Source organism: Vulpes lagopus, chromosome 9, assembly GCF_018345385.1.
Source record: "Vulpes lagopus strain Blue_001 chromosome 9, ASM1834538v1, whole genome shotgun sequence".
Lineage (NCBI taxonomy): Eukaryota > Metazoa > Chordata > Mammalia > Carnivora > Canidae > Vulpes > Vulpes lagopus.
The window spans coordinates 28,246,259-28,273,453 of NC_054832.1; the positions used below are offsets into that span (position 1 = coordinate 28,246,259).

At 39.0% G+C, this 27,195-nt stretch overlaps 1 protein-coding gene across 2 annotated transcripts in view; it reads right to left on the bottom strand.

Moving 5' to 3' along the window:
* Nucleotides 1–2,211: 2,211 nt before the first annotated feature.
* The window catches only part of PKHD1L1 (PKHD1 like 1), a 152,470-nt gene continuing 127,486 nt past the window's right edge, over nt 2,212–27,195 (bottom strand). For both annotated transcript variants that reach the window (XM_041769613.1, XM_041769612.1), the window contains 8 exons: nt 26,870–27,027; nt 24,653–24,788; nt 21,305–21,649; nt 17,597–17,748; nt 17,032–17,178; nt 16,327–16,480; nt 11,956–12,216; nt 2,212–2,418 (listed from right to left, as the gene is read on the bottom strand). In XM_041769613.1, the coding sequence (XP_041625547.1) occupies nt 2,408–2,418; nt 11,956–12,216; nt 16,327–16,480; nt 17,032–17,178; nt 17,597–17,748; nt 21,305–21,649; nt 24,653–24,788; nt 26,870–27,027 (1,364 nt within the window). In that variant the 3' untranslated portion in view covers nt 2,212–2,407. The remainder of the gene's footprint in view (nt 2,419–11,955; nt 12,217–16,326; nt 16,481–17,031; nt 17,179–17,596; nt 17,749–21,304; nt 21,650–24,652; nt 24,789–26,869; nt 27,028–27,195) is intronic.

Sequence of the window (27,195 nt, forward strand, 5' to 3'; positions counted from 1 at the left end):
AGTCATTGCAATGATCAGAGATGATGAAGCTTAGAAAAGAGTAGAAACAGTAGGACAAGATATAAACATTTTACTTATCATCAGAAATACAGGAAGGTATTCTTCTTACCTTCTTATCCTCTGTTACTTACATTGACCAAAGAGGGGGCATTACATTTACTTCATGAATTTTTCACAGCCTGGATAGAAAAATCCTAATACACCAGTAAATAGTCACTTCTAACATTAAAACGTATTTTTTTTAATTAAAAATGAATTTCTAAGACAGCATTGTTCAAAGAAACTTTTTTTAAAGGTGGCCAGCTATGACAGAAAGCTATTGAAAGCCATATTGTCTAGGATTCCTAACAGCAACAACTCTGACACCAATCCACATTGTGTGCCCCAAACTTCGGAGAGGTACCCCCCCCTTTAAAATTTGTCCTAGCCAAAACTTCTATTTTAATATCTAGTTAAAACCATATCCCTGAGATCTACAGAATAAATCCAAGCCCCTCTGATGGCATGGCACAGAAGACTGTTGTCTCTCCTTCCAGCCAGCCTCATGCCTTTCCTCATGTCACAATAGTGCTCCAGTAACATCAGACTGTTGTTTCCCCACGCTCCATGCTTCATTTGTCTACCAAACACTGTATCAGGATCTACTCATGCTAGATGTTTTGTTAGATGGCAGGAAGAAATGCTGAATAAGGGAGTGCCCTGCCTTCAAGGAACTCACTATCTACTGGTGTTCCAGCCTTTGTTCTCGCCACCACACCTTACGCCAGGACTCTCTTCCTTGGCTCATCTCATGCTTTATTCCTCAACATTCATCTCAGGCATCATCTTTGGAAGCGGGGCATCATTGATCTCCATCCTCACAGGATGGCCCCTCTCCCCAGCCAAGTGCCCCCTAGCACCCTCTGTCTATGGCCCTCACATACCATATGGCATCAATGTGATCTTTTCCCACGACTACTTCCCCAATTAGATTATGAACTATTAGAAGGTAGAGACAGCATCTTATTCCCTGTAGTCTTCTCACTAGAATGCCTGGTATCTCATAAATACTAAATAGATGTTTGTTTGAACAGAATGCCAAATATATACAAAGATATTCCGATTTGCTACCTGGTAAATGTTTATAACGTTCCTTGAGCAAGATTAACAATTATGTGGGGAGAATATACTAGGAGATGACATACAGAAAAGAAAGGTCTGGGCTTTGTTGAATTTTCTCAGCTATTTCCAATGCTTTCTCAGTGTTACTTCTGGAATGTATCAGGTACATCCTGAATACCAGCTCTTCTTGCCCTGGATGTGACTATTATGCCTTTATTGAGAGTTCTTTCTCAAAATTAAACATTTCCTTTACAATTTTCTGAGTAAAATGCAATTTTTATAGTATGAGAGCTTCGGTTAATTTATCTACATTAATTGTGATTTTTTCTTGCATTCCCTCATCTTATTCCCTTATTTTGCATTCCCTTAGTATCCTCTTGAAAATAAGTATTTTCTTGTGGTACAGCATGGGGTCGAGGGAAGTCACACTCCTAATAGAGGCAATTTGAGTGGGAAGGCTGGTAAGCTGAGAATGTTTGGACTTGTTCCAAAAGTTTATTCCAGCAGCAACAACAAAAACTTTTCTTAGAATAGTGGCCAGGGTTTGGCAGGCTCAGAAATCTTGGACAATCTAGATTTTATGGGATTACTATGGATCTGAAAATCAGAAAATTAATCTGAAAGAGGTCTAAAATAATCTAATTTCTGGGACAGCTGGGTGGCTCACTGGTTGAGTGTCTGCCTTTAATGCAGGTTGTGATCCCGGGATCCTGGGATCGAGTACTGCATCGGGCTCCCTGCATGGAGCCTGCTTCTCCCTCTGCTAGTGTCTCTGCCTCTTTCTCTGTGTCTCTCATGAATAAGTAAATAAAATATTTTTTAAAAAATCTAATTTCTCCAAAATCCTTGGAAATTAGAATGACTTAGATCATTGAAAATCAGAGTTTTATGAATGGATAGAGGAAGTCAGATCCCCCAGTACGTAGAAAAATTCAAAATGCCTCCAATCTGATTTAAGGATGGGTAAGTCAAAACTAGACAATCTCTTTCAATAATATAAAGAGTTCTAATATTTATAGGTACAGCAACTTGGAGGTGATATATCTGCTTCTAAATCAAAGACGTTTTAAAGTTTTTTTTTTTTTGTAATGAAATAAGAACATACAAATATAAGGAATCAAAAGAAATTTATATTTTGAAGAAATCTGATTTTTATGATGAAAGCTAATTAGTACATTTTATATATTACAAAAATATGATCAGCTTATTTTCTTGAAAATGCTATAGACGTTTTCTTCTACAACAAAATAGCTCATAAAAAGCAGCTCTTGCATTTCTATTTTCAGCCTTCCTTCAGGACAGCAGTTTAGTTGCATCCTGAAAAGTGAAAACAATATATTTTTTTTAAGTTGTAGTAATAGCTAGTGTGGTTTAAAATATGTTTCATTCATTTTACGGTTCTAATATTTCATGGTATGGTTAACCAGGCAAAGTAGTATTTAAAAATTAGTATTTCAAAGTTTACCAGTGTATGTTAGAATCAGCAATGCAATCTTTTTGTAGAACTGGGGAGAGAGAATAGTGGTGCTTAAACTTTGTATTTTTCACATTCAAGTTGCCATTTAGTGGAATTTTGTGACTGTCTTATAAATAAAATATTAATTCAGAATGCAAAGTTATAAAATCCCAGCATTGGATTTCATTAATAGTTAGCATGGTCTGAATGCATTCACCCCCCAAATTCCTATGTTGCAAACCTAATGCCCAATGAGATGGTATTTGGAGGTGGGGCCTTTGGGAGGTGCTTAGGTCCTGAGGGTGGAGCTATCATGATGAGATTTAGTGCTCTTGTAAAAAAAGAGCACTCTCTAGGCCCTTCCACACTGTGAGGACACAGTCTGTGGCCGGAAAGTGGGTCCTCACCTGACGGTAGTGGCACCCTGATCTCAGACTTCCAGCCTTCAGCACTGTGAGAAATAAATTTCTGTTGTCAATAAGCCACTCAATCTGTGGTATTTTGTTACAGCAGCCCAAATGGATTAGGATAATGGTGTTTAAATCACCTTTTGTTTTAATTAAAGAATGATTGATTATTTAGTAGCCAAGGAGAAGATGTTGATGAACTTTTCTACCTGGGAAAAAAGCCCTAAAGAAAACACCAGGAATAATATCATTTACTAATAATTTGAAAACAGAATTTTCTGAATTTTATAACATCCCAAAGCTGTCAGGAACAAGAAGGCTGAAAGTCAGAGAAGACAATTAGAAAACAATGCATTTAACAAGGAAATACAAAAAGCACAAAGATATACTGAACAGTATTTATACTTTATATTGTAATACTTCTGAAAAGAAACAAACTTAAGCAATATCTGTCATGCTATTTTTAAATGGACAACTGGTCTTACTTTTATTAGAATTCTGAAGATAAGAAAACTTGCATAAAAATACAATCACTTGTGTCCTGGTCCTTTACCTACAGTCCCTGAGCTCCAAACCTACCCTTCCATATTCAGCTATAAGAGGCCAGGACTGAAGTCTGCAAACCACACTTCTCCCTTGACAGCTGGATCCTAATTAACTTCTGCCATTAAGAGGAAAGAAAGGATTATTTCTGTCAGATCATTGTCCTTAAAACCCCAATCTCCACTTGTTCGGCTACTCCTAGAAGTGTGTCCCTTCATCCTGACCCTGCCTATATTTAAATTTAAAATCTAGTCTTGGCTTTTATTCCTCAAAATTCTTCAGTATCCTTTTAAATTATTATCCTACCTCAAATTATTCCATCCTTCTTTTAATTTAGATTTTTACTCAAATAAAATAATCTACCTAGGTATCTTTTAATTTAGAATATTTATCATCTTTTGAGATTTGGAGATCTGTATCATTTCTGTATAAATCAATACTAATTATTTTATTTTATTTTTAATCCGGGTGAAGTCCATAGAATGTGAAATTTTAATCATTTTTAAAGTGGACAGCTCAGTAGCAATATGTTCACACTGCTGTGCAACCGATCTCCAGAACTGTTTTCAACTTCTTAAATCTTATCCGTATTTATGTACTGCTTTCATTTCATTAATCTATCAGAAACTCTCCATCATTCCTCCCATTAGATCAAGTGCAAACTGATTAGTATCTGCCAATCAAAGCTTTTTACAATTTTCCTATAATATCCCTAACTCAACATTTCCCCCTAAGTAGCAGGGAGGCCTTATACTTCTTTTAAAAAATAAAGTCAATTAAAGCACATTTTCAGCACCTATAATAAATATGGCTTGTAGTACTTATCTTCTGAGTGCTCACAATTTATAAGGGAGATAGATTTGAATAAGTCTAAGTTTAATAAATGTACACCACTGGAAAGGTTATAATAATGGTATAAACAAAGTGGAATGGGAGAACAAGGAAAAGGAGAATTAAATATATTAGAGTGGGAAGGAAGAAAGGAACCCTGATAGAGGAGGTAGATTTTGAGCAAGACTGGGCAGCATGCCATGAGAAGCAGAACTAGTGAGCAGAGGAAAGCCCAGATGGAGGGAATATGTGGTATAGCAAGAATCTTTTCTATGAATGACTTGGCATAGGAGGCAGTCTTCAAGTCTGGTTCCAGGGACTTTGGGGTTGACTGTAATTTGCAGTCAACCCCAAAGTAAGGAATCTTTGAGGATTTGACAGGACATATTACTATGTGACCCTGTGCTTTAGGAAGATAAATATGACTGCAATGTGGAAGACAGGCTGAAAGTGAAGAGTTCAGAAGCAGGGAATTTAGGAGGCTACTGTAGTGTGCCAAGTAAGTAAAAAAGGAAAGAGTTTTAAGTGGAGCAGCAAGACTTTAAAGGAAGAACGGAGACATGACATTATGGATAGAGATGGATGCCCCAGGGCCCCTCCAAGGGACATGGAGCTTGAAGGCAAGAGACAAGTCTAAGAAGGATCAGCTTGAGCGATGAGAAAGATGATGTTGGCTGATGGGGTGCCAAGAAGACAAGCCCCTTTGGAAGGTGACGATGAGGAATTCCATGCTGAACATGGATATGTTGGATATCCATGTTGGAACATGGATAGTTGAAGATGTCTTTTTTCACTCCCACTTTTTTGCTTTGCTCCTATCATGTCCCTGTTTTGAAGTACCTTTCCCTCCAATTCCACATTTTATTCATTTTTTAAATAATCCTGTGTGTAAAGTGCTCCTGGGGGAAGGGGCAAGACGGCGAAGAGTAGGGTCCCCAAATCACCTGTCCCCACCAAATTACCTAGATAACCTTCAAATCATCCTGAAAATCTACGAATTCGGCCTGAGATTTAAAGAGAGAACAGCTGAAACGCTACAGTGAGAAGAGTTCGCGCTTCTATCAAGGTAGGAAGACGGGGGAAAAAGAAATAAAGAAACAAAAAGGCCTCCAAGGGGGAGGGGTCCCGCGAGGACCGGGCTGAGGCCGGGGCGAGTGTCCCCAGGACAGGAGAGCCCCATCGCGGAGCAGCAGGAGCTGCACCAACCTTCCCGGGCGGAAAGGGGCCCGCAGGGAGTTGGAGCAGGACCCAGGAGGGCGGGGATGCCCTCGGGCTCCCGGGGACACTAACAGGCACCTGCGCCCCGGGAGAGTGCGCCGAGCTCCCTAAGGGCTGCAGCGCGCACGGCGGGACCCGGAGCAGCTCGGAGGGGCTCGGGCGGCAGCTCCGCGGAGGGGGCTGCGGGGCGGGAGCGCGAATCCAACAGCGCAGGCCCCGGAGCACAGGGCGCCGGGACACAGCCCAGGATCTGGCCTACCCCGGGACAGGCAGAGGCCGGGAGGGCCCAGGACAGCAAGGACGCTCCTGCCTGGAACTGAGCAGATCAGCGGCCCCGCCCGGGAGCCCCCAGGCCCTGCAGACGAAGAGCCCCGGAGTTACTGCGGGAGCTGACTCCAGGGCTGCAGAGCTGGCCCCGCCACTGGGGCTGTTCCTCCTGGGGCCTCACGGGGTAAACAACCCCCACTGAGCCCTGCACCAGGCAGGGAGGAGAGCAGCTCCCCCAAGTGCTAACACCTGAGAATCAGCACAGCAGGCCCCTCCCCCAGAAGACCAGCTGGACGGACCAGTTCCAGGGGAAGTCAAGGGACTTAAAGTATACAGAATCAGAAGATACTCCCCCGTGTTTTCGTATGTTTTTTTTTTTTTTCTGATTGCTTCCCCCACCTTTTTTTCCCCTTTCATTCTTTTTCTTTCTCTTTTTCTTCTCTTTTTTCCTTTTTTCTTCCTTTTTTTTTTCTCTTTTCTTTCCTTCTTTCTCTCTCTTTTTCTCCTTTTCCCAATACAACTTGCTTTTGGCCACTCTGCACTGAACAAAATGACTAGAAGGAAAACCTCACTTCAAAAGAAAGAATCAGAAACAGTCCTCTCTCCCACAGAGTTACAAAACCTGAATTACAATTCAATGTCAGAAAGCCAATTCAGAAGCACTATTATACAGCTACTGGTGGCTCTAGAAAAAAGCATAAAAGACTCAAGAGACCTCATGACTGCAGAATTTAGATCCAATCAGGCAGAAATTAAAAATCAATTGAATGAGATGCAATCCAAACTAGAAGTCCTAACGACGAGGGTTAATGAGGTGGAAGAACGAGTGAGTGACATAGAAGACAAGTTGATGGCAAAGAGGGAAACTGAGGAAAAGAGAGACAGACAATTAAGAGACCATGAAGACAGATTAAGGGAAATAAACGACAGCCTAAGGAAGAAAAACCTACATTTAATTGGGGTTCCCGAGGGCGCCGAAAGGGACAGAGGGCCAGAATATGTATTTGAACAAATCATAGCTGAAAACTTTCCTAATCTGGGAAGGGAAACAGGCATTCAGATCCAGGAAATAGAGAGATCCCCCCCTAAAATCAATAAAAACAATTCAACACCTCGACATTTAATAGTGAAGCTTGCAAATTCCAAAGATAAAAAGAAGATCCTCAAAGCAGCAAGAGACAAGAAATCCCTGATTTTTATGGGGAGGAATATTAGGGTAACAGCAGACCTCTCCACAGAGACCTGGCAGGCCAGAAAGGGCTGACAGGATATATTCAGGGTCCTAAATGAGAAGAACATGCAACCAAGAATACTTTATCCAGCAAGGCTCTCATTCAAAATGGAAGGAGAGATAAAGAGTTTCCAAGACAGGTAGGAACTGAAAGAATATGTGACCTCCAAACCAACTCTGCAAGAAATTTTAAGGGGGACTCTTAAAATTCCCCTTTAAGAAGAAGTTCAGTGGAACAATCCACAAAAACAAGGACTGAATAGATATCATGATGACACTAAACTCATATCTGTCAATAGTAACTCTGAACGTGAATGGGCTTAATGACCCCATCAAAAGGCGCAGGGTTTCAGACTGGATAAAAAAGCAGGACCCATCTATTTGCTGTCTACAAGAGACTCATTTTAGACAGAAGGACACCTACAACCTGAAAATAAAAGGTTGGAGAACCATTTACCATTCGAATGGTCCTCAAAAGAAAGCAAGGATAGCCATCCTTATATCAGATAAACTAAAATTTACCCCAAAGACTGTAGTGAGGGATGAAGAGGGACACTATATCATACTCAAAGGATCTATCCAACAAGAGGACTTAACAATCCTCAATATATATGCCCCGAATGTGGGAGCTGCCAAATATTTAAACCAATTAATAACCAAAGTGAAGAAATACTTAGATAATAATACACTTATACTTGGTGACTTCAATCTAGCTCTTTCTACCCTCGATAGGTCTTCTAAGCACAACATCTCCAAAGAAACGAGAGCTTTAAGTGATACACTGGACCAGATGGATGTCACAGATATCTACAGAACTTTACATCCAAACTCAACTGAATACACATTCTTCTCAAGTGCACATGGAACTTTCTCCAGAATAGACCACATACTGGGTCACAAATCGGGTCTGAACCGATACCAAAAGATTGGGATCGTCCCCTGCATATTCTCAGACCATAATGCCTTGAAATTAGAACTAAATCACAACAAGAAGTTTGGAAGGACCTCAAACACATGGAGGTTAAGGACCATCCTGCTAAAAGATGAAAGGGTCAACCAGGAAATTAAGGTAGAATTAAAAAGATTCATGGAAACTAATGAGAATGAAGATACAACCGTTCAAAATCTTTGGGATGCAGCAAAAGCAGTCCTAAGGGGGAAATATATCGCAATACAAGCATCCATTCAAAAACTGGAAAGAACTTAAATACAAAAGCTCACCTTACACATAAAGGAGCTAGAGAAAAAACAGCAAATGGACCCCACGCCCAGCAGAAGAAGAGAGTTAATTAAAATTCGAGCAGAACTCAACGAAATCGAGACCAGAAGAACTGTGGAACAGATCCAACAGAACCAGGAGTTGGTTCTTTGAAAGAATTAATAAGATAGATAAACCATTAGCCAACCTTATTAAAAAGAAGAGAGAGAAGACTCAAATTAATAAAATCATGAATGAGAAAGGAGAAATCACTACCAACACCAAGGAAATACAAAGGATTTTAAAAACATATTATGAACAGCTATACGCCAATAAATTAGGCAATCTAGAAGAAATCGACGCATTCCTGGAAAGCCACAAACTACCAAAACTGGAGCAGGAAGAAATAGAAAACCTGAACCGGCCAATAACCAGGGAGGAAATTGAAGCAGTCATCAAAAACCTCCCAAGACACAAGAGTCCAGGGCCAGATGGCTTCCCAGGGGAATTCTATCAAACGTTTAAAGAAGAAATCATACCTATTCTACTAAAGCTGTTTGGAAAGATAGAAAGAGATGGAGTACTTCCAAATTTGTTCTATGAGGCCAGCATCACCTTAATTCCAAAACCAGACAAAGACCCCACCAAATTACAGACCAATATCCCTGATGAACATGGATGCAAAAATTCTCAACAAGATACTAGCCAATAGGATCCAACAGTACATTAAGAAAATTATTCACCATGACCAAGTAGGATTTATCCATGGGACACAAGGCTGGTTCAACGCTCATAAAACAATCAATGTGATTCATCATATCAGCAAGAGAAAAACCAAGAACCATATGATCCTCTCATTAGATGCAGAGAAAGCATTTGACAAAATACAGCATCCATTCCTGAGCAAAATTCTTCAGAGTGTAGGGATAGAGGGAACATTCCTCGACATCTTAAAAGCCATCTACGAAAAGCCCACAGCAAATATCATTCTCAATAGGGAAGCACTGGGAGCCTTTCCCCTAAGATCAGGAACAAGACAGGGATGTCCACTCTCACCACTGCTATTCAACATAGTACTGGAAGTCCTCGCCTCAGCAATCAGACAACAAAAAGACATTAAAGGCATTCAAATTGGCAAAGAAGAAGTCAAACTCTCCCTCTTCGCCGATGACATGATACTCTACATAGAAAACCCAAAAGCCTCCACCCCAAGATTGCTAGAACTCATACAGCAATTTGGTAGCATGGCAGGATACAAAATCAATGCCCAGAAATCAATGGCATTTCTATACACTAACAATGAGACTGAAGAAAGAGAAATTAAGGAGTCAGTCCCATTTACAATTGCACCCAAAAGCATAAGATACCTAGGAATAAACCTAACCAAAGAGGTAAAGGATCTATACCCTAAAAACTATAGAACACTTCTGAAAGAAATTGAGGAAGACACAAAGAGATGGAAAAATATTCCATGCTCATGGATTGGCAGAATTAATATTGTGAAAATGTCAATGTTACCCAGGGCAATTTACACGTTTAATGCAATCCCAATCAAAATACCATGGACTTTCTTCAGAGAGTTAGAACAAATTATTTTAAGATTTGTGTGGAATCAGAAAAGACCCCGAATAGCCAGGGGAATTTTAAAAAAGAAAACCATAGCTGGGGGCATCACAATGCCAGATTTCAGGTTGTACTACAAAGCTGTGGTCATCAAGACAGTGTGGTACTGGCACAAAAACAGACACATAGATCAATGGAATAGAATAGAGAATCCAGAAGTGGACCCTCAACTTTATGGTCAACTAATATTTGATAAAGGAGGAAAGACTATCCACTGGAAGAAAGACAGTCTCTTCAATAAATGGTGCTGGGAAAATTGGACATCCACATGCAGAAGAATGAAACTAGACCACTCTCTTGCACCATACACAAAGATAAACTCAAAATGGATGAGAGATCTAAATGTGAGACAAGATTCCATCAAAATCCTAGAGGAGAACACAGGCAACACCCTTTTTGAACTTGGCCACAGTAACTTCTTGCAAGATCCATCCACAAAGGCAAAAGAAACAAAAGCAAAAATGAACTATTGGGACTTCATCAAGATAAGAAGCTTTTGCACAGCAAAGGATACAGTCAACAAAACTACAAGACAACCTACAGAATGGGAGAAGATATTTGCAAATGATGTATCAGATAAAGGGCTAGTTTCCAAGATCTATAAAGAACTTCTTAAACTCAAAACCAAAGAAACAAACAATCCAATCATGAAATGGGCAAAAGACATGAACAGAAAGAAGACATAGACATGGCCAACACGCACATGAGAAAATGCTCTGCATCACTTGCCATCAGGGAAATACAAATCAAAACCACAATGAGATACCACCTCACACCAGTGAGAATGGGGAAAATTAACAAGGCAGGAAACAACAAATGTTGGAGAGGACGCAGAGAAAAGGGAAACCTCTTACACTGCTGGTGGGAATGTGAACTGGTGAAGCCACTCTGGAAAACTGTGTGGAGGTTCTTCAAAGAGTTAACAGTAGACCTTCCCTACGACCCAGCAATTGCACTGCTGGGGATTTACCCCAAAGATTCAGATGCAATGAAACGCCGGGATACCTGCACCCCGATGTTTCTAGCAGCAATGTCCACAATAGCCAAACTGTGGAAGGAGCCTCGGTGTCCATCGAAAGTTGAGTGGATCAAGAAGATGTGGTCTATGTATACAATGGAATATTACTCAGCCATTAGAAACGACAAATACCCACCATTTGCTTCAACATGGATGGAACTGGAGGGTATTATGCTGAGTGAAGTAAGTCAATTGGAGAAGGACAAAGATTATATGTTCTCATTCATTTGGGGAATATAAATAATAGTGAAAGGGAATATAAGGGAAGGGAGAAGAAATGTGTGGGAAATATCAGAAAGGGAGACAGAACATAAAGACTCATAACTCTGGGAAACGAACTAGGGGCGGTGGAAGGGGAGGAGGGTGGAGGGTGGGGGTGAATGGGTGACGGGCACTGAGGGGGGCACTTGATGGGATGAGCACTGGGTGTTATTCTGTATGTTGGTAAATTGAACACCAATAAAAAATTAATTTATTTAAAAAAATAAATAAATAAAGTGCTCCTGAAGGGGTGACACCAACCATTATCCCAATCATGGTAGCCTACAAGGATCACTTTTTCCTCTGAGCCTCCCCAATAGTCACTGTCTTTGTCTGGTACTAGCACTTTGCTTTCCCTCTGTGGAACCACATCTCCACATTCCTAGCACTTCAGTCCGTGTGAGCCAGGCCAGGTTAGCTAGAACACAGTATCTGGTGGCCCTAGTGATTGGCCCAAGATGAGACATGTGACTCAAGCTAGGTCAATGATACTGCTTTGGAATTTTGCTGAAACAGTTGAGCCGAACTTCTGCCTGCTTGTAACTGAAAAAGAGTCCAACATTAGCTTCCCATTTCCCACATTCTCATGTGCCACTGTGTAATGTGAGCCACATTTCCTGTGAAGTCATCTTATCTCTACCATTGAAGCTATTACTTTCTCAAGGACCACGGCCATGTCTCTGGGTTCCCAGAAGGTGCCATTTATGCGTAGTGGTTATGCCTTCAGTCTCTATGCAGTAAACATTTACTGGAAGCTCAGTATGCACAGACATACATTACATAACGGTGAACTATGCTTACCTGAATTTATGTTCAAATTCAAAACTGTGGCCATGAATATTTCTGAGAGCAGCACTCTTCCCATCAGACAGATAATCGCTATAATCATTATCTGGGCAGCTGTGCCCACAGTTGGTGCTTTGCTGTTGCTGTTGCTGTCACTGCTGCCTCCACCACCACTGGCGCCACTGCCACTAGAGATAGACTGTGCTGGTAGGCTTAGGGTCGCAGATTCCACCCGGACAATATCATCCAGTATAAATTCAATCTTATAATTTTTTCCTAGGAAGAAAAACCATCAGGGAATATGACTTGCCTTTATGACTTGTTTTTACACAGTTCCAATTGGGTTTTCATTAACTTAAAAATACCATATAATTCCTAATGAAGTATTTTTATAAATTGAGCCAAACAGATTGGTTTAAGTAAAAACAAGTATAAAGGTCTCAGAATTCCATTTGCCCATCAACTACGGGCAAGTGGAGTCTGGGTAGATTTTCTTTCTGTAGTATCAGTATTTGCTTCTTAGGGATGCCTTCTTAGTGCCCAGGACTAGAGAAAGGTCGCTTGAAATGAGGGGCAGTAAGGAAAGGAAATGAAGATGCTGAACCTCTGTTCCATCCCTGGATACTTGACCTAGAAGCAGAGAAGTCTCAGCCTTAGCTGGGGGAGATGGGGATAGAACTTCAAATTTCAAACATACAGAAGAGTTAAAAGAATTGTATAACAATCACTCATATACTCTCCACTTTGATTCAGCAATTTTACTACTTTCCATATTTCCTTTTAGTCAGATGCTATTTTTGTGTTGCATGATTGTGACCCTTTCTTTCTTCTTTCCCCAGGTAGACAAGTTGAGGAAACTTGTTCTATATTTTTAGAATATGAAACATAAAAAGCTCATCCAAATACTTTTTAATCCATATGTTAAGTCTTCCCACAGTTTTGAACATGAGATAAACAATATATTTCTCCTTGACATAATTTCTTCTAGGATTAGTGCTGTCATTAATAGTGGTTACCACACAGAGTTTGCAATGCTTGTCACAACCTAAAGTTTTCATTCCTCTCTCTTTCTGTAACCTTTAAAAAAATCATTTTTCTTTCTTTCCCTCCCTTCCTTCCTTTCTTTCTTTCTCAGAGAATAGTATTAGATCTTGAACTGCATTGTGCTTTCACAAACAATAGCAATACATTCTAGAACTTTCAAGATGGAAGGTCATTGTTCTATAGAATTTTCTGCCACCATTATAATCCATGACAATGGCACATTTAAGTGTCCTTTTTTCCTTTTTTTTTTTTTCAGCAGGTTTATTTTTTTCTTAATGATTTTTCTGTGTAAAGAATTTAGGTTGGTTTTGTTGTTGTTGTTTTCTCCTGCAGTACTATGAAAAAGCCCAAGAGGGCCTTGCGGTTATGCCATCCCATGCAGGAGAATGGAAGAACCCAGCTAAAATCCAGAATCAAAATCTTGGTGATATGACTTCAATCAAGCTATACCAGCTGAAAATCCAGATATCACTGAGCAGAGAGGAGCCATCCCTGCCCAAATTCCTGGCCCACACTACTGTGAGCAAGTGAAATGGCTGTTGTTTGTGTCATTAGATTTGGGGGCGGTTTGTTATGCAGCAATAGAACAGAAACAAGAACTGTAGATCATCTAGGTTGCTAGGTAAATATGTCCCAAAATGTGATTATCCGGTAGTAATACTATTTTTATCCAGGTTGCTCAAAGATGCAGCCTCAGCTGTTCACCACTTTCTTTTTCTTCTACTCTTTTCTTACCTCATTCTCACATCCCCATTTTCTGTGTTAGAAACCACAACCCATACCTCCTCTAACTGGGTGGCCCTTGATTTGCCTTTTATAGAGTTATAAATAGAAGAGGGTGTGAGACCACACCATCAGGCTCCAGTCTAATCGGCAAGGGGATTTCCTACATGCAGTAAATGTGGTGGTTACCTACTAGAAGGAGTTATAAAAAAATGATGTTTTTAAAATTTTTTCTCAGGTGCTTTATTGTTATTACAATTTTATAGTGGTTAATCTACAAACTGGCTAACTGATCTAAAGCTAAGAAAGAAAGAAAAGCTAAGAAGAAAGCTAAGAAGAAAGATGACTATATTTGGTCTTCTGTACTATACATAACCAGGGAACTGAGACCCTACACTTGATGAAAGTAAGAAAGTAAGACAGGAGGCAAGCGAGCAAGAGATTAGAAGCAATGGTGGTTCTCCATAAGCAGGTCAGATAGATACTCCAAGGGAAGCTTTCACTATGAAGGAAAATTTACTCCATAAAAGAATGATATTTTATTATCACAATAAAACACAAAAGCCTATACTATTTCTTCAGCACTCCAGTGATCCTGGTTATTTTGCTATTTGGAAGTGGTAGTTTGCAGAACATGTCTCTAGGTTGAGGTTTTGCCGCTGGGCAACTTTTGGGTCCATTTTCATGGGGAAGTGGCAACTTTCTCCTCACCTGGGGTTCCTGTTAAGTACCTCATTTCCCAGAAAATAGTCCCCGTTCTACTATCATTTAGGCTGACTCTTAAAGAATTGGGCTCTGCCCTTAACCAGCCAGTGTATAGGACACTCTAGGTATTATCTAGGAGCACAGTGTTAGACTCATTGACATTTGAGTCCCATCAAACACTAGGTTGAGATACTGCTGCCTAGCAGGCAGACCAAACGTCTCTGGTTTAAGGCATCCTCAAAGTAAGAAGAAACAAGAAATAAGGAAAAAACATTTGGAGGAATGATTCTAGTTTTTGATATTTAGTTAATATTAAAAAAGCAGACTATTGTTAAAATTCCCTTTACTTATTTTACTCTTTATTTTTACTTTTATTCTGACCTTTAGTATGTATATATGTGTGAGATAACAGTGGTAAGAAGTGGGGTGTACCAATATAACTTTTCAGAAGTTAGATCCTATAAAGGTCTTAAGTGGGCCCAGATTAATGGTAAACAGATTAATGGAAGCCTGTCTCAGGTATAAGCGGTTTATCCACTTTTCTCTTTTAGATACTTTGCAATCTATCACCAATAGATACTCTACAACCTATCTGTTCTGGGCTCAGTAGAAAGGTTTTTACCAACTGACGTTATGCCATCAACGTATATGAAGATAATATAAGAAACATCACAATGGGGGTGCCTGGGTGGCTCTGTTGGTTAAGTGTCTGCCTTAGGCTCAGGTCATGATCTCAGAGCCCTGGGATTGAGCCCCACGTTAGGCTCCCTGCTCAGTGGGGAGTCTGCTTCTCTCTCTCCCTCTGCTCCTCCCCCCACTCATGCTCTCTCTCTCTTGCTCACTCTCAAATAAATAAAAGTAAAATGTTTTTTAAAAAAGAAATATTACAATGAATATATGACTATTTAATGTTGAAGATATCACTTCATACAGATTTATTGGGTACGATAACTCAGAGGAGACATTTGTTCTGATCTCAGAGCAATTTATAATTCTCCACAACTGGTTTGTTTACCTGATGGGCACTGTGGAATCATGATAATGCTTATGTTTTCTCATTTGCACTGGCTTTCAGAAAGCCTAGAATCCACTCTTCAGTCCAACTCTGAACTCTTGCATGGGCTATTAAATCTATAAAAGTCTATCATATCCTTCTTCTTTAATTTGAAAATCTATATATTAACTGTTTTTTTTAATTTTTTTTAAATTTTGATTTATTTATGATAGTCACAGAGAGATAGAGAGAGAGGCAGAGACACAGGCAGAGGGAGAAGCAGGCTCCATGCACCAGGAGCCCGACGTGGGATTCGATCCCGGGTTTCCAGGATCGCGCCCTGGGCCAAAGGCAGGCGCCAAACCGCTGCGCCACCCAGGGATCCCTTAACTGTTTTTATTATAAATGTAAATGCATAGTGAAAAGTTAGAAAAGTACACAAATGGATAAAAAATATGAGTTATGATATAATTTTGATGCATAGCTTCAGATTACTTATTTAATCTCCTTAATTGTTTGTTTTAATTCCTTTTTAAAAAATTCCTACTTGGTTTTGTATATTAAATATATTTTTGTAAGCTAGATGTTATCTGGCATGTTTTCTGAAGCAAAATACAGTGTTCCAATTTTTTTTTAAGATTTACTTATTTATTTTAGAGAGAACACAAGCGAAAGGGCCAGAGGGAGAGGGAGAATCTCAAGTAGATTCTGTGCTGAGCCCCGGGGCTCCATTTCACAACCATGAGATCATGACCTGAACCAAAACCAAGAGGTAGATGCTTAACTGACTTGCATCACCCAGGTTCCCTTAAGGTGTTCCAGTTTCTATAATTTATCAACCAAAATGTTATAGAACACTTTGTTCAACTAAAATTGTCCCTATCACAGATATATGTGAAGATCCAAAATAGTACACTCACCTGTTCTAAGTAGAGTAAGGTCTGTATAGTTGGCCCAACAGCTGCTAAATGGAATTGTTGTGTTTCCACTAAGACCACTGATTTGGTTATTATTGGAGTCCTTTAGTATGGCCTTCAAAGTCAGTGAAGTAATCCCAACTGATACACAATTACCCTGAAGGAAAAAGTAGTGGAGAATTTTATTTGTCCTGTTCCCCTGCTTCTTTTTTAAGATGTGCACAACTTTATTTTTTTAAATGCCTCATTGCAAATTTAAAATCTGCAGAAGCTCCTTTCCCTACCCAAGGACTTGACAAATACAGATGAGCACTGGGACAAGTCCACTGGAAAGGAACATTTTTTAAAACATGGCAAGATTATAGCCATAGGTATTAGTTCAGCTTTTAAGTGGCAGTGTAATCCTCAGGTTGCCCGTGGACCAGGATTCTTAAAGTTGGATCACTCTCCAAAATTTATAGCTTAACTTCTTTTTTTTTTTTTTTAAATTTTTTTTTTTATTTATTTATGATAGTCACAGAGAGAGAGAGGCAGAGACACAGGCAGAGGGAGAAGCAGGCTCCATGCGCCGGGAGCCCGATGTGGGATTCGATCCCGGGTCTCCAGGATCGCGCCCTGGGCCAAAGGCAGGCGCCAAACCGCTGCGCCACCCAGGGATCCCTATAGCTTAACTTCTTTTCTCAACTAAAGCTTTGAGCCATGACTTACATCGGAATCTACTGCTTTTATTGAAGGCTGCTGAGAAAATGCCTGTCCCGGTGGTGCTGCCACTGGCTGAGTGATCACTGACAGCGAGGACACAGAGGCCACATGATGAACAGGAAATGCAAACCTTTCAACTGGCTGGGCAGTCACCTGTAAAGAATTGGTCATGAGTGATGAAGTGGTTTTCACATGATAAATTACAGTCAGTAGAAAATTCTTCTTAGCAAGGCTAAGTGTAATATGTAATAATAAGTGTAAAAATATGTTCAATATGTGAAGTTAATTTTATTACAGTATTTTCTCTGGATCAAATTTGTGAAGCACTGTTCTAAGTAATCACAGCATAGCACATTTTATACCAATAAATACTTTTTAAAGAAGATATGCTCCTTTTTCAACTGCTTTATCATTTTAGTTGTAACATTAAAAAAATAGCCAACATTGCCTTCTAAATTATTTTTTTTTGCCTTCTAAATTATTGTATTGAACTATAAAGAGTTAAAATAAGAAATAAGCAGCAATGTTTTAAAAATAGCTAAGATGAATTTTTCTGGTGACCTTTTCTTACCTTAATCCAGGCAGAATCACTTGTGCTGGGGATAGGACTGGTGATAGACATGGAAGAGATATTATATCCAATGATACTACTTGTTCTTCCTAAAATTACAGCTTGTCCAAGAGAACTAGCAATTTTTTGAAGTTCAGATAACTGCATCTGACCTATGGGGAAACAGTAATATGACATGTGGGTTATAAGAATATAGGATTATGAGAGTTTTTCACTTTAGTTTCTTTTGCACAGCTCCATCCACATACTGGAATCCTGTAGCTTTTTCACCACATATGAGCTGAACATGACAAAGTCATATGAATGAGATTAGGAAAATGGAGAACTCAGCATAATATGTTAAGCTGCAATTAAAGAAAAACCAAAAGTGGATAAAATAGATACAAGAAAAGTGAATGAAAGCATAGTGGGAAAATGTTAATTTAATACTTTCCCATGCCATTTTTTATTGAGACATGAAGCACTATCATGCAAGTCTATCACCACATACCACTTTTTAAAAAATAGAGTTTTACTTTTGGAGTGTAAGGATAATTAGTATCATTGAATTTGCACAATGTTGTATATTAGTAAGTTCTGAAGTTAACACTACATTACTCACAAATTGTTGCTTGCTGTAGGCATTGATGGTTTTCAAGGTCAATTTTAATGCTACAGGCAGTTTCTATTGTCTTTGTCTAGCTTGGCAGGCCCTCTTATACCTTCTGGCCCCACAGGGCTCACTACCTAAAAAGTGGCACCTCTATCTACCATACTCATTAGTCAGAGCCTCGTAATTTTGCTTGATGCCTTTTTCTACTTCTTCTCTCCCCTACACCATAAAAATCAATTACCAGTTTCTAGATCTGTTTGTCCCTACTGTCGAAATCCTAGTCAAAGCCATCATTTACTAAAACAGCTTTTAAACTGTTTTTCTTGTATCCATTCTGTCTTTCCTCCACTCCATTCCATACATTGTAGTCAGAGTGATCTTTTAAAAAACAACTCTAGGGGCACCTGGGTAGCTCAGTGGTTGAGTGTCTGCCTTTGGCTCAGAGCGTGACCCTGGGGTTCTGGGATTGAGTCCTGCATCAGGCTCCTTGCAGTTAGCCTGCTTCTCCCTCTGCCTCTCTCTCTGTGTCTCTCATGAGTAAATAAATAAAATCTTTAAAAAATAAAAAATAATAAAAAAATAAAAACCAACAATATCCAAGATAATTTTGAAGTACAGTAAGCCTTGGTTTACCAGTACAATGGTTCCTGACAACAGTTATCCAGCACCTGCTATACCCAGAATCCTGCTTTGAGGACTATGAGCATTGCATTTCCTCTGTCAAGGCTAAACCATAATGCTCAGTGTGCTCAGGAAGAAGGAGGCAGATGATCTCACATAATCATGGTCTTAGGAAATTTCAGTCCTGTCAGTTTAACAGGTGTCTATTATTGGTGGACTCAGACCCTCTGGATAAATGCTTACTCTCAGATTTCTTTCTCTCCTTCGCCCCCTTCCCCGCCCTCCTTCCATATACTCTTCTCCAGATGGCTTCCCAAGTGTGAGGGCTTGTGTGACCTTGTAGCAGCCCGAAGGTGCTTCATATCCACAGACTACTACTACAACTTGTCCTCACTGGTTTGGGTGCAATGTGGCAGGTCTAATCTGCCTGCACTGTTAACAGGTTTTCTCTGACCACCTGACATGTGAAGGTGTCCATTTCTGGTGACAGCCACCTCAAGAAACCAAAGTCCTTAATCCCTTTCTACAACATCTGAGAACTCCTAGATATCTAAACACCATGTGAAGGCTGTGGAGAGCCAGAATAGTACTACATGCACATTGTCCTTGCCACTTCCCAATATTTTGCTGTGAAATTCTTCTATGCCAAGTTGTAGGCCTTTCCTTGAGACTGGAAACTCTATCCTAGAATATGTCTGAGAAATGCGCTATTTGCCTGTTCCTCTGACTGCTCCTATCTCCGTGTTCTTAGACTGTATTATACCTAGATGGATAAATCTAACAATATAAAACTGCTTAAAGGGGATAAGCGGATGGAAGAGGTTGTGGATGAAGAAATTTAGATCACATATAGGAAATAAGATAGTTTCTTTGGACATCTGAGTGGCTACATGGTCTTGTATGACCCCATGACATATAAAGGCTTACCAGGAATTTCTGAGAGTCTATGTATGTACCATGGAAACAACTACAACTCCTAAAATAATTGACTATGTTCAGTTAAAAGCCCTGACTCTCTGAGTACTAGAAAGTACAGAGCCAATGAAGGAAAGTAACCTATGACCGCATAGAGAACATTATGTGAGATTTCATTACACCACAAGCCTATGCTTCCTGTTTCAACAAAGAGAGTTGATCACCTCCTTCCACTCCAGAAAGACTTTCCACAGGCTTACCTTTCTATAAGGGAAGAATCCTTATAGAACAGAGGTCTGCCTAGCCAGTAGAATTCCAGAACAGTATGTGACAGATACATTGGGTCAATCCTTGGACACAAACCTCCTGGGGGTAATGAGTGATGACCCCTAAAGGAATAAGGTAAGAACTTCACCCAGTACCCAGGTTTACAAGTAAGAGAGCCCAGAGGGGTGAGGGTGTATGTGTGTGTGTGTGTGGGGGTGGTAATGAAAAAGATGCTGGACAGAGATAAGGCAGATCCAGATTTTCTGAATCTAAAATTTATATAGTTTGGAGGCTGTCTTTAAGAAAAAGAATGAGGACAAGTCTTACTTTTGCAACTTCTATAGTAACAATGATTGGGTCACATTATTAAATGGACCTTTTTCCCAAGGTCTTGAAAGTTAAAAGTCCCTCCTATGACCTGCAAAAGTTAAAGGCCTTGAAACTTAAGCTTCATTAGCTGGATGATTCCACTGACAAGGATCTAGGTTCATTTTTTTGGAGATGGATGTGCCTAGTTGAGACCTGTGCCTGACTACTGGAGACAATGGCATGGATGGTAATGCATGCTGAGGATGGATGCCAAGAGGCCAGGGAAGTTCAGTTGCACCTCAAGACAAGCTTGTGCCAAGCAGAGACCACCTACCCTGTAGGATAGAGAAAAGTATGACAGCTGGTGACACCAACTGGATCAGTCAAAGGATTAAAGAATTTCCTGCACATTTGCATTTGTTAGGGTAAATCTGTGACTTTACTACAGCTCAGAATCTCCGAAGATCTACTCTTTTCCTTAGGAAAATATCCACAGTACTTTTAGCTTATGAAGAAAAGAGCTTCTTTTGGTTTCCCATGATTTAGCACCTGCCTACGTCTCAATTTTCCTCTCCAGCAGCTTACCCTTCCTGGCTCCTTCCACCACAGACCTTCTCCAGTTCTTCTAATGCACCACAGCCACCAACTTTTTCTTAGACTTGAACGTTTTTACCTTTCTCCTTTCATTGAAAGACTCTTTTTATGCTTAATTTCATAGTCAATTCCTTAGGTCACCTCTCAAATCTTCCATATTAGGTCAAATCCTTTTTGTTGAGTTTACTAATTGCTAAAATAACAAAATAGAGGCTAAAATTCCTTCATAAGTCCAAAAGAGTTTGGGAATCCAGAAGTAGAGTACAGAAAAGAGTCTCTAGGCCCATACAGGGTTCGGGATGTGGGGTTGGTGGGATTTCCTGAGCCAGTTTTATGAGGCCCTGATCAGGTTATCTGTGAATGTGGATCTGGTATTACGTTCTTCCAACTCACATGTCTTCTCTTCATACCTGCAGTATCATTGCTTATGAACTGAGGAGGAGGATCTCCAATCTCCAATTCCACTGTGAGTCCCATGGATCTCTTCCTCCGCAGACTCTCCCCTTGTATGATTTTGCTGACACGGATTTTGTCATTTGGTATCTTTAGGAACAAGGCAAGATTTCTAACCAGATTATGAGAGATATAGAAGTCATCCTCTGTTACAGCAGGTAATTGGAAAGAAACAAATATGACTGCAGTGGTGTGGATTTCAACAGGTGTAGTTCCTTTAACCAAAAGGTAAAGCATCTGGTAGATTCTATCAAAGTAGTTTTCACCAAGGACAGTAGAATTCAGGTTAGGAAGGAATTGCTCTATGAAGGAAAAAAGCCAAAACAGCACAGTTAAAAATACTTATGCTATCACAATTACCATGTGGTATTTAATATCTGTTTAAACGTAAGAAATTTTGAAAAAAATTCAACATTGGGATCCCTGGGTGGCGCAGCGGTTTGGCGCCTGCCTTTGGCCCAGGGCGCGATCCTGGAGACCCGGGATCGAATCCCACGTCAGGCTCCCGGTACATGGAGCCTGCTTCTCCCTCTGCCTGTGTCTCTGCCTCTCTCTCTCTCTCTCTCTCTGTGACTATCATAAATAAATAAAAATTAAAAAAAAAATTCAACATTAATCTTCCATAGGAAAGTATATATATTAAAAACAAAAACACTATAGAACTGACATGCAAAATTAAAGTCAACCCTTTAAATAATACCATTAATCGTCATTATACATTACATTTATTAAAACAATTAGCTATAGATACAGTTAAATTGAGAAATAAAATTCAATTATGAACCCAGGAGCCTATATTATATCTGTAACAGTATTTACATGTTCAGAATTTTAAAGCCTAAATTTTAATGCCAAAGGCATTTGGCAATTTAAAAATGTAAATTTAACTTTAATAGCCATCTAGTTTATGCAGCGCTATGTATCAACTCTTAAGGAGCATTTATAATTCAGTGCTTCTATTTTATCAAGGACAGAAGTATGTAAACAAATGAAGTATATAATAAAATATTTCAGAGGTGTTTTATACCAATGAAACAGGTTTATATTTCAGCCTGAAAAATCTTTGGTTAATGCAAAACAAATTCTACCAGGGAACTGACTTTTGTAAAAGTGACTGAGATTTTTATACATATAAAATGAATGAATATATATATGATTTTATGGCAGAGTATCAAAAATGTCTAAGAGCTAATAAACCCACTAGCACATATTGAGCCCAAAGGCTGAGTTATATAATAGCACTGGAATGAGACATGTAGCTTACCACATTTCATGGTGAAGCTTAACTAAGAAAAATAGATTAAAAATTTAGGAAGAAGAAATTTCTTATGAATGTAATAGACATTCATAGAAGTTGGTATTAAGAAGCCATTTCAATATTACCATGTATTTCTTTCATATCTACTAGTATAAGTTCTAGATGCAATTTGGTTTAAACATTCTGTGAATCTGAAGAATATGCCTTTATATTACGATTTGAAGCTGCTCTCAAACTACATTTACAGGGGCATGCACATTTGTCCACAGTAACTTTCTCATGTCTTCATGTCTTCACAGTAATAGAAGGAAGTAAAGAAATACATAATAAACCATTTTGGGCAATATAAAATAATATGTATAGATTTATAATAGAGGGAAATTATTTTGCATTCTAAGTGCCAAAGCAAAATGTTCATTTAAAAATAGTGCTGTATCAGAAAAAAATATTTATAGGAAAGTGGTAGTAATAGTGTTTTGTAGCCCTTCAACACTTGGGTAACCAACTCCCTATATTAAATAAGTGCTGTTTGTTGAGATAGTTTCTATTTCGCTGATTTGAATTATAGAGTACTTGGTACTGAAAATGTTGTTTTTAAAAAGAATTTAAAATTTATGAAAATTAAGCTGCAAATACAGGTAGTTATTTGTATATAAAAGTGATAACCCAGACTCTCTTATCTTATAAGAAGGCAACATGGCATAATGGTCAAGTGCATGCCTTCTAGAGCTAGACTCTCTGGGCTCAAGTCTTTGTTCTGCCCTCACCATCTCTGATACTACAATGGACTGAATTGTGCCTCCTCCCCTAGATTCACATGTTAGAGCCTTAACCCCCAAAGTAAGGGTATTCAAAGATGGGGCCTTTGACAAGTAACTAGGCTTAGATGAGAATGGGGACTTCATGATGGATTAGTGCTCTCATAAGAAGAGATACTGACAGCCTGCTGTTGCTCTCTCTGACAGTAAGAAGGCAGCCCTCTCCAAGCCAGGAGAAGGGCTTTCACTGGAACCTGATCCTACTAGCACCCTGACCTCTTACCTGCAGCCCTAGAGCTGTGAGAAAACAAATTTCTCTTTTTAAGCCACCTAAAAAGCGGTATTTTGTTATAGCAGCCAGAGCTAAGGCAGAGACTGGCAAATTGATTCACCTCCTTGTGTCTCAGTTTACTTATCTGTACCTACCTCATAGAATTATTATTAGAATATAGTAACAATGAGTTGTTATATACAAAGCACTTATAACAGTGCCTGGCACATAGTAACATTTCTGGAAGTATCAGCTATTCAGACTATTAGTAGAAATAGAACTTGCTCCATAGACAGTGATGAATATCGGTTATCCATTCATACTCTTATGTCTAGCTGATGTTATGACCTACAGCACACATTTATATAATTGTTAACCAAGATTATGGGGCATATCTAAAAATGATAAGTAGCACATTGGAATGGAATATATTGGCCTTACTAGAACCCTGCTTAAGAAAAGGACTTCAATGAGCAGATATAAATTCAGGTCTTGCAAATATTGGTAAGTGGGTAAGTTTAGACTTTTCCATATATTTCATTTAAATCCAGAATTTATTATATTGACTTCATTATGTTCAGCTGATGTTATACTAGCTTTCTTGGCAATACTCTAGTAACTGTCAATTAATTTTGGCTCTGACCTTTGGATAGGAATAAAAGTAAAGCAGAGAGAGGGTAAAAATTCTGAGACAAATATCTTCTGTTTATAGGAATAACTGAACTACATGTAGAACGTAAATGTTCTCAGGGGGAAAGGACTGTGCATGATACACAAAGCTAATATCTGCATGTGTTCAGATATATAAGAGTTCCATCAGGAATAACCTTTCAGGACACATATGTTATAAATGAACACATCTTAGAATTTGGTGGACTGTGGCTAACAATACTTTGTCTTGCATTCATCAATGGCTAAGGAACTAAAAATATTAACAGTGAAACATTACAAAGAATTTTATACATAATTAAGTACATATGTAATGTGTACTTTATTTTTTTTTTTTGAGGAAAAATACCTGTGTACAGATGTCTATTAAGTTCACAGTGTTTCTGTTGAGGATTCCATACTGTATTTCTGGGGCAAACCAATGCATTGTTCACGTAGACATCCAAACGCTGAAGTGTGGGGAAAAAAATTCCTACGACTACAGCCTGTCAAAAACAACATTTTTGTTTCTTAATAAAATAATGACACAGAATATTTAGAATTTAGCCTTAGAAATGTCCTTCAATTATATATGCCTTCTGTAAAATAGTAAAACTAAGTTTTATGGATTGATGATAAATACTGAGTTAAAATTTGTAAATGATCTTATATTGAATCATTCATATAGATGTTATAATTTAACTCTTAATTGATGATTTTCAGTAGAAAAGTATAAGGTAAGAATTATTAGAAGAGTATCTCTAAAAGAAACATTTCCTTTAAAAGATAACAAAGTTCCAAAATAGGCTTTCAACTTCAGGGGCAGGGGGAAACAGGGAATTTAGCAGTGCTCTATAATACAACCACACAAAATTAGTTAATGTTGAAAAAAAATGCTTACCTCTGAGATAAATTTGGTAGTAAGACTGTTAAAAATTCGTCAAAATAACTATACTTTCTGATTCAATTTTGTTCATTTTCCATGTTTATATTCCTCACATCCCATGCTACAGGTATAATCATAAAGTAAGGAGACTAGCTTTTACAAGAGCAGGGAGAGATTAATAAGGAATCTAATAAGCTATACATAATTTTAGAATCTTCTTTTGAGATTGTCTTCAGAGGCTCAGAATATTAACAGTCACATTATTTTGTAGTTATTTTTAAAATTAAAAATATTCTCTTCCATTAAAAAATTGAGGGCCTATCTAAGCCAGGCCCTATTGTAGGAGCTGTTGTAAGTCCCCTCTCTTTGAGCTTATATTCTAGTGTGAGGAGAGAGACAAATAAGTAGTAGAAATAATAAGTAAAATATGAAGCGTGTTAGAAGGTAGTAAGTGCTATGGAAAAGGAAACGTAGATCAGTGTATGCATAACTGGAAGACCTAAGTGGGGCTTGTGAGTGAACAGGCTAGGCCTACTGGGGGAATAGAGGGTCTACAGGGAGGGAGAGTCACCTACAGTAAACTGTTCCAGGCAGACTCAATATCTGGAACCCAGGCCCCGGAGGTAACAGATCTAAGGTGGTCTGGAACAACAAGGAGCCCGGTGTGGCTAGAGGAGTAGAAATCAGAGAGCTATGAATGTGAGGACTTGGCTTTTATATAAAGCCCAATGGGGAAATTACTGCAGTGTTTGGGGCAAGGAGTGACCTGGTGTGGCTTATATTTTGAAGTCCTTCTGTGGCTACTGAGGTGAGAACAGACAATAGGGCAGGCAGAGGCAGAGCAGCAGGAGGAGTTGGGAGCCAACTGCCTTAATCCAGAGAAGAAATAACATTGGCTCCAAGTGGGCGGTAGCAGTGACGGTGGTGAGAAGTGGTCAGATTCTGGATATGTTGAAGGGACACTCAACAAGATTTGCAGATAGAGGATGAGGAATATGACCCAAAGAAAGGGATCAAGAATGGGTCTAAGGTTTTATCTCCAGCAACTGAAAAGATGAGATTGCTCTCGTCTGAGAAGGGGCAGGTGTCTTTCTCTGTTACTAGTCTCTCTGCTTCGTCTTCTCCACATTCTTTATTCTCATTTCTAATCCTTTGGGATTCTCAAGTCTCATACTCTTGGGGGGAAAAAAAAACTCAATTATGAGATTACTGTTTAACCTCACACTCTTCCCAATGACATGGGATACATAAACTTAACCGTCCCAGCTGATGTGATAGCAAAAATGTGATATTATTGCAGATATTTAAAATAACATGCTGTGATCTCTGAAGTAAATTCCAAAGGTGTATTCTTAAAGTATATAAATAGCAGCATGGAAAAATAAATATATAATTCCAGTGCCCAATTCTGGATGTGCACTATTTGTATGTAAAAGTTGCTGCCAATCACACAAATCATAGGCCTCACTGTCATGTTTCAGATGTAGAGCAGCAGCATCAAGTGTATATGGGGCAAAGGTATTTGGTATGCATATGTTCTCAGGCTGCTAAAAACTTTCTGGACTAACAGTATTTTTAGTAGTACGCCGATGATCCTTGTGACGATGTTCAAGAGAACAGGGGAAGAGATAAAGTCCTTAGCATATAGAAATATATGTCAATAACCAACACCAATAACTCAAGTTATTTCTCTTGTGTTACCTTTTTATGGTTAACATTAAGCAACATCAGTCGAAGATTCTGAGGACTGGTACCAGTGAAGTAAACCTCATAAGATTTGTTCAGAGCCACAATGCTATGAAACAGGGACAGTCTTCTCTGGCATGTGTATCCGGCACACCAGCCATGATCCTGTGGGCCTAAAGCCACAAAATGAAATTCTGTATTATGTATATTCTGTATATGTATATATATGTATATATATAATACATTCTGTATTATGAATATTATTTAGCACAATGTCTGAAGAGCAATTGCATTAAAAATAAATTACAGCAATCAAGTTCAGCATTTATATCCATTATCCA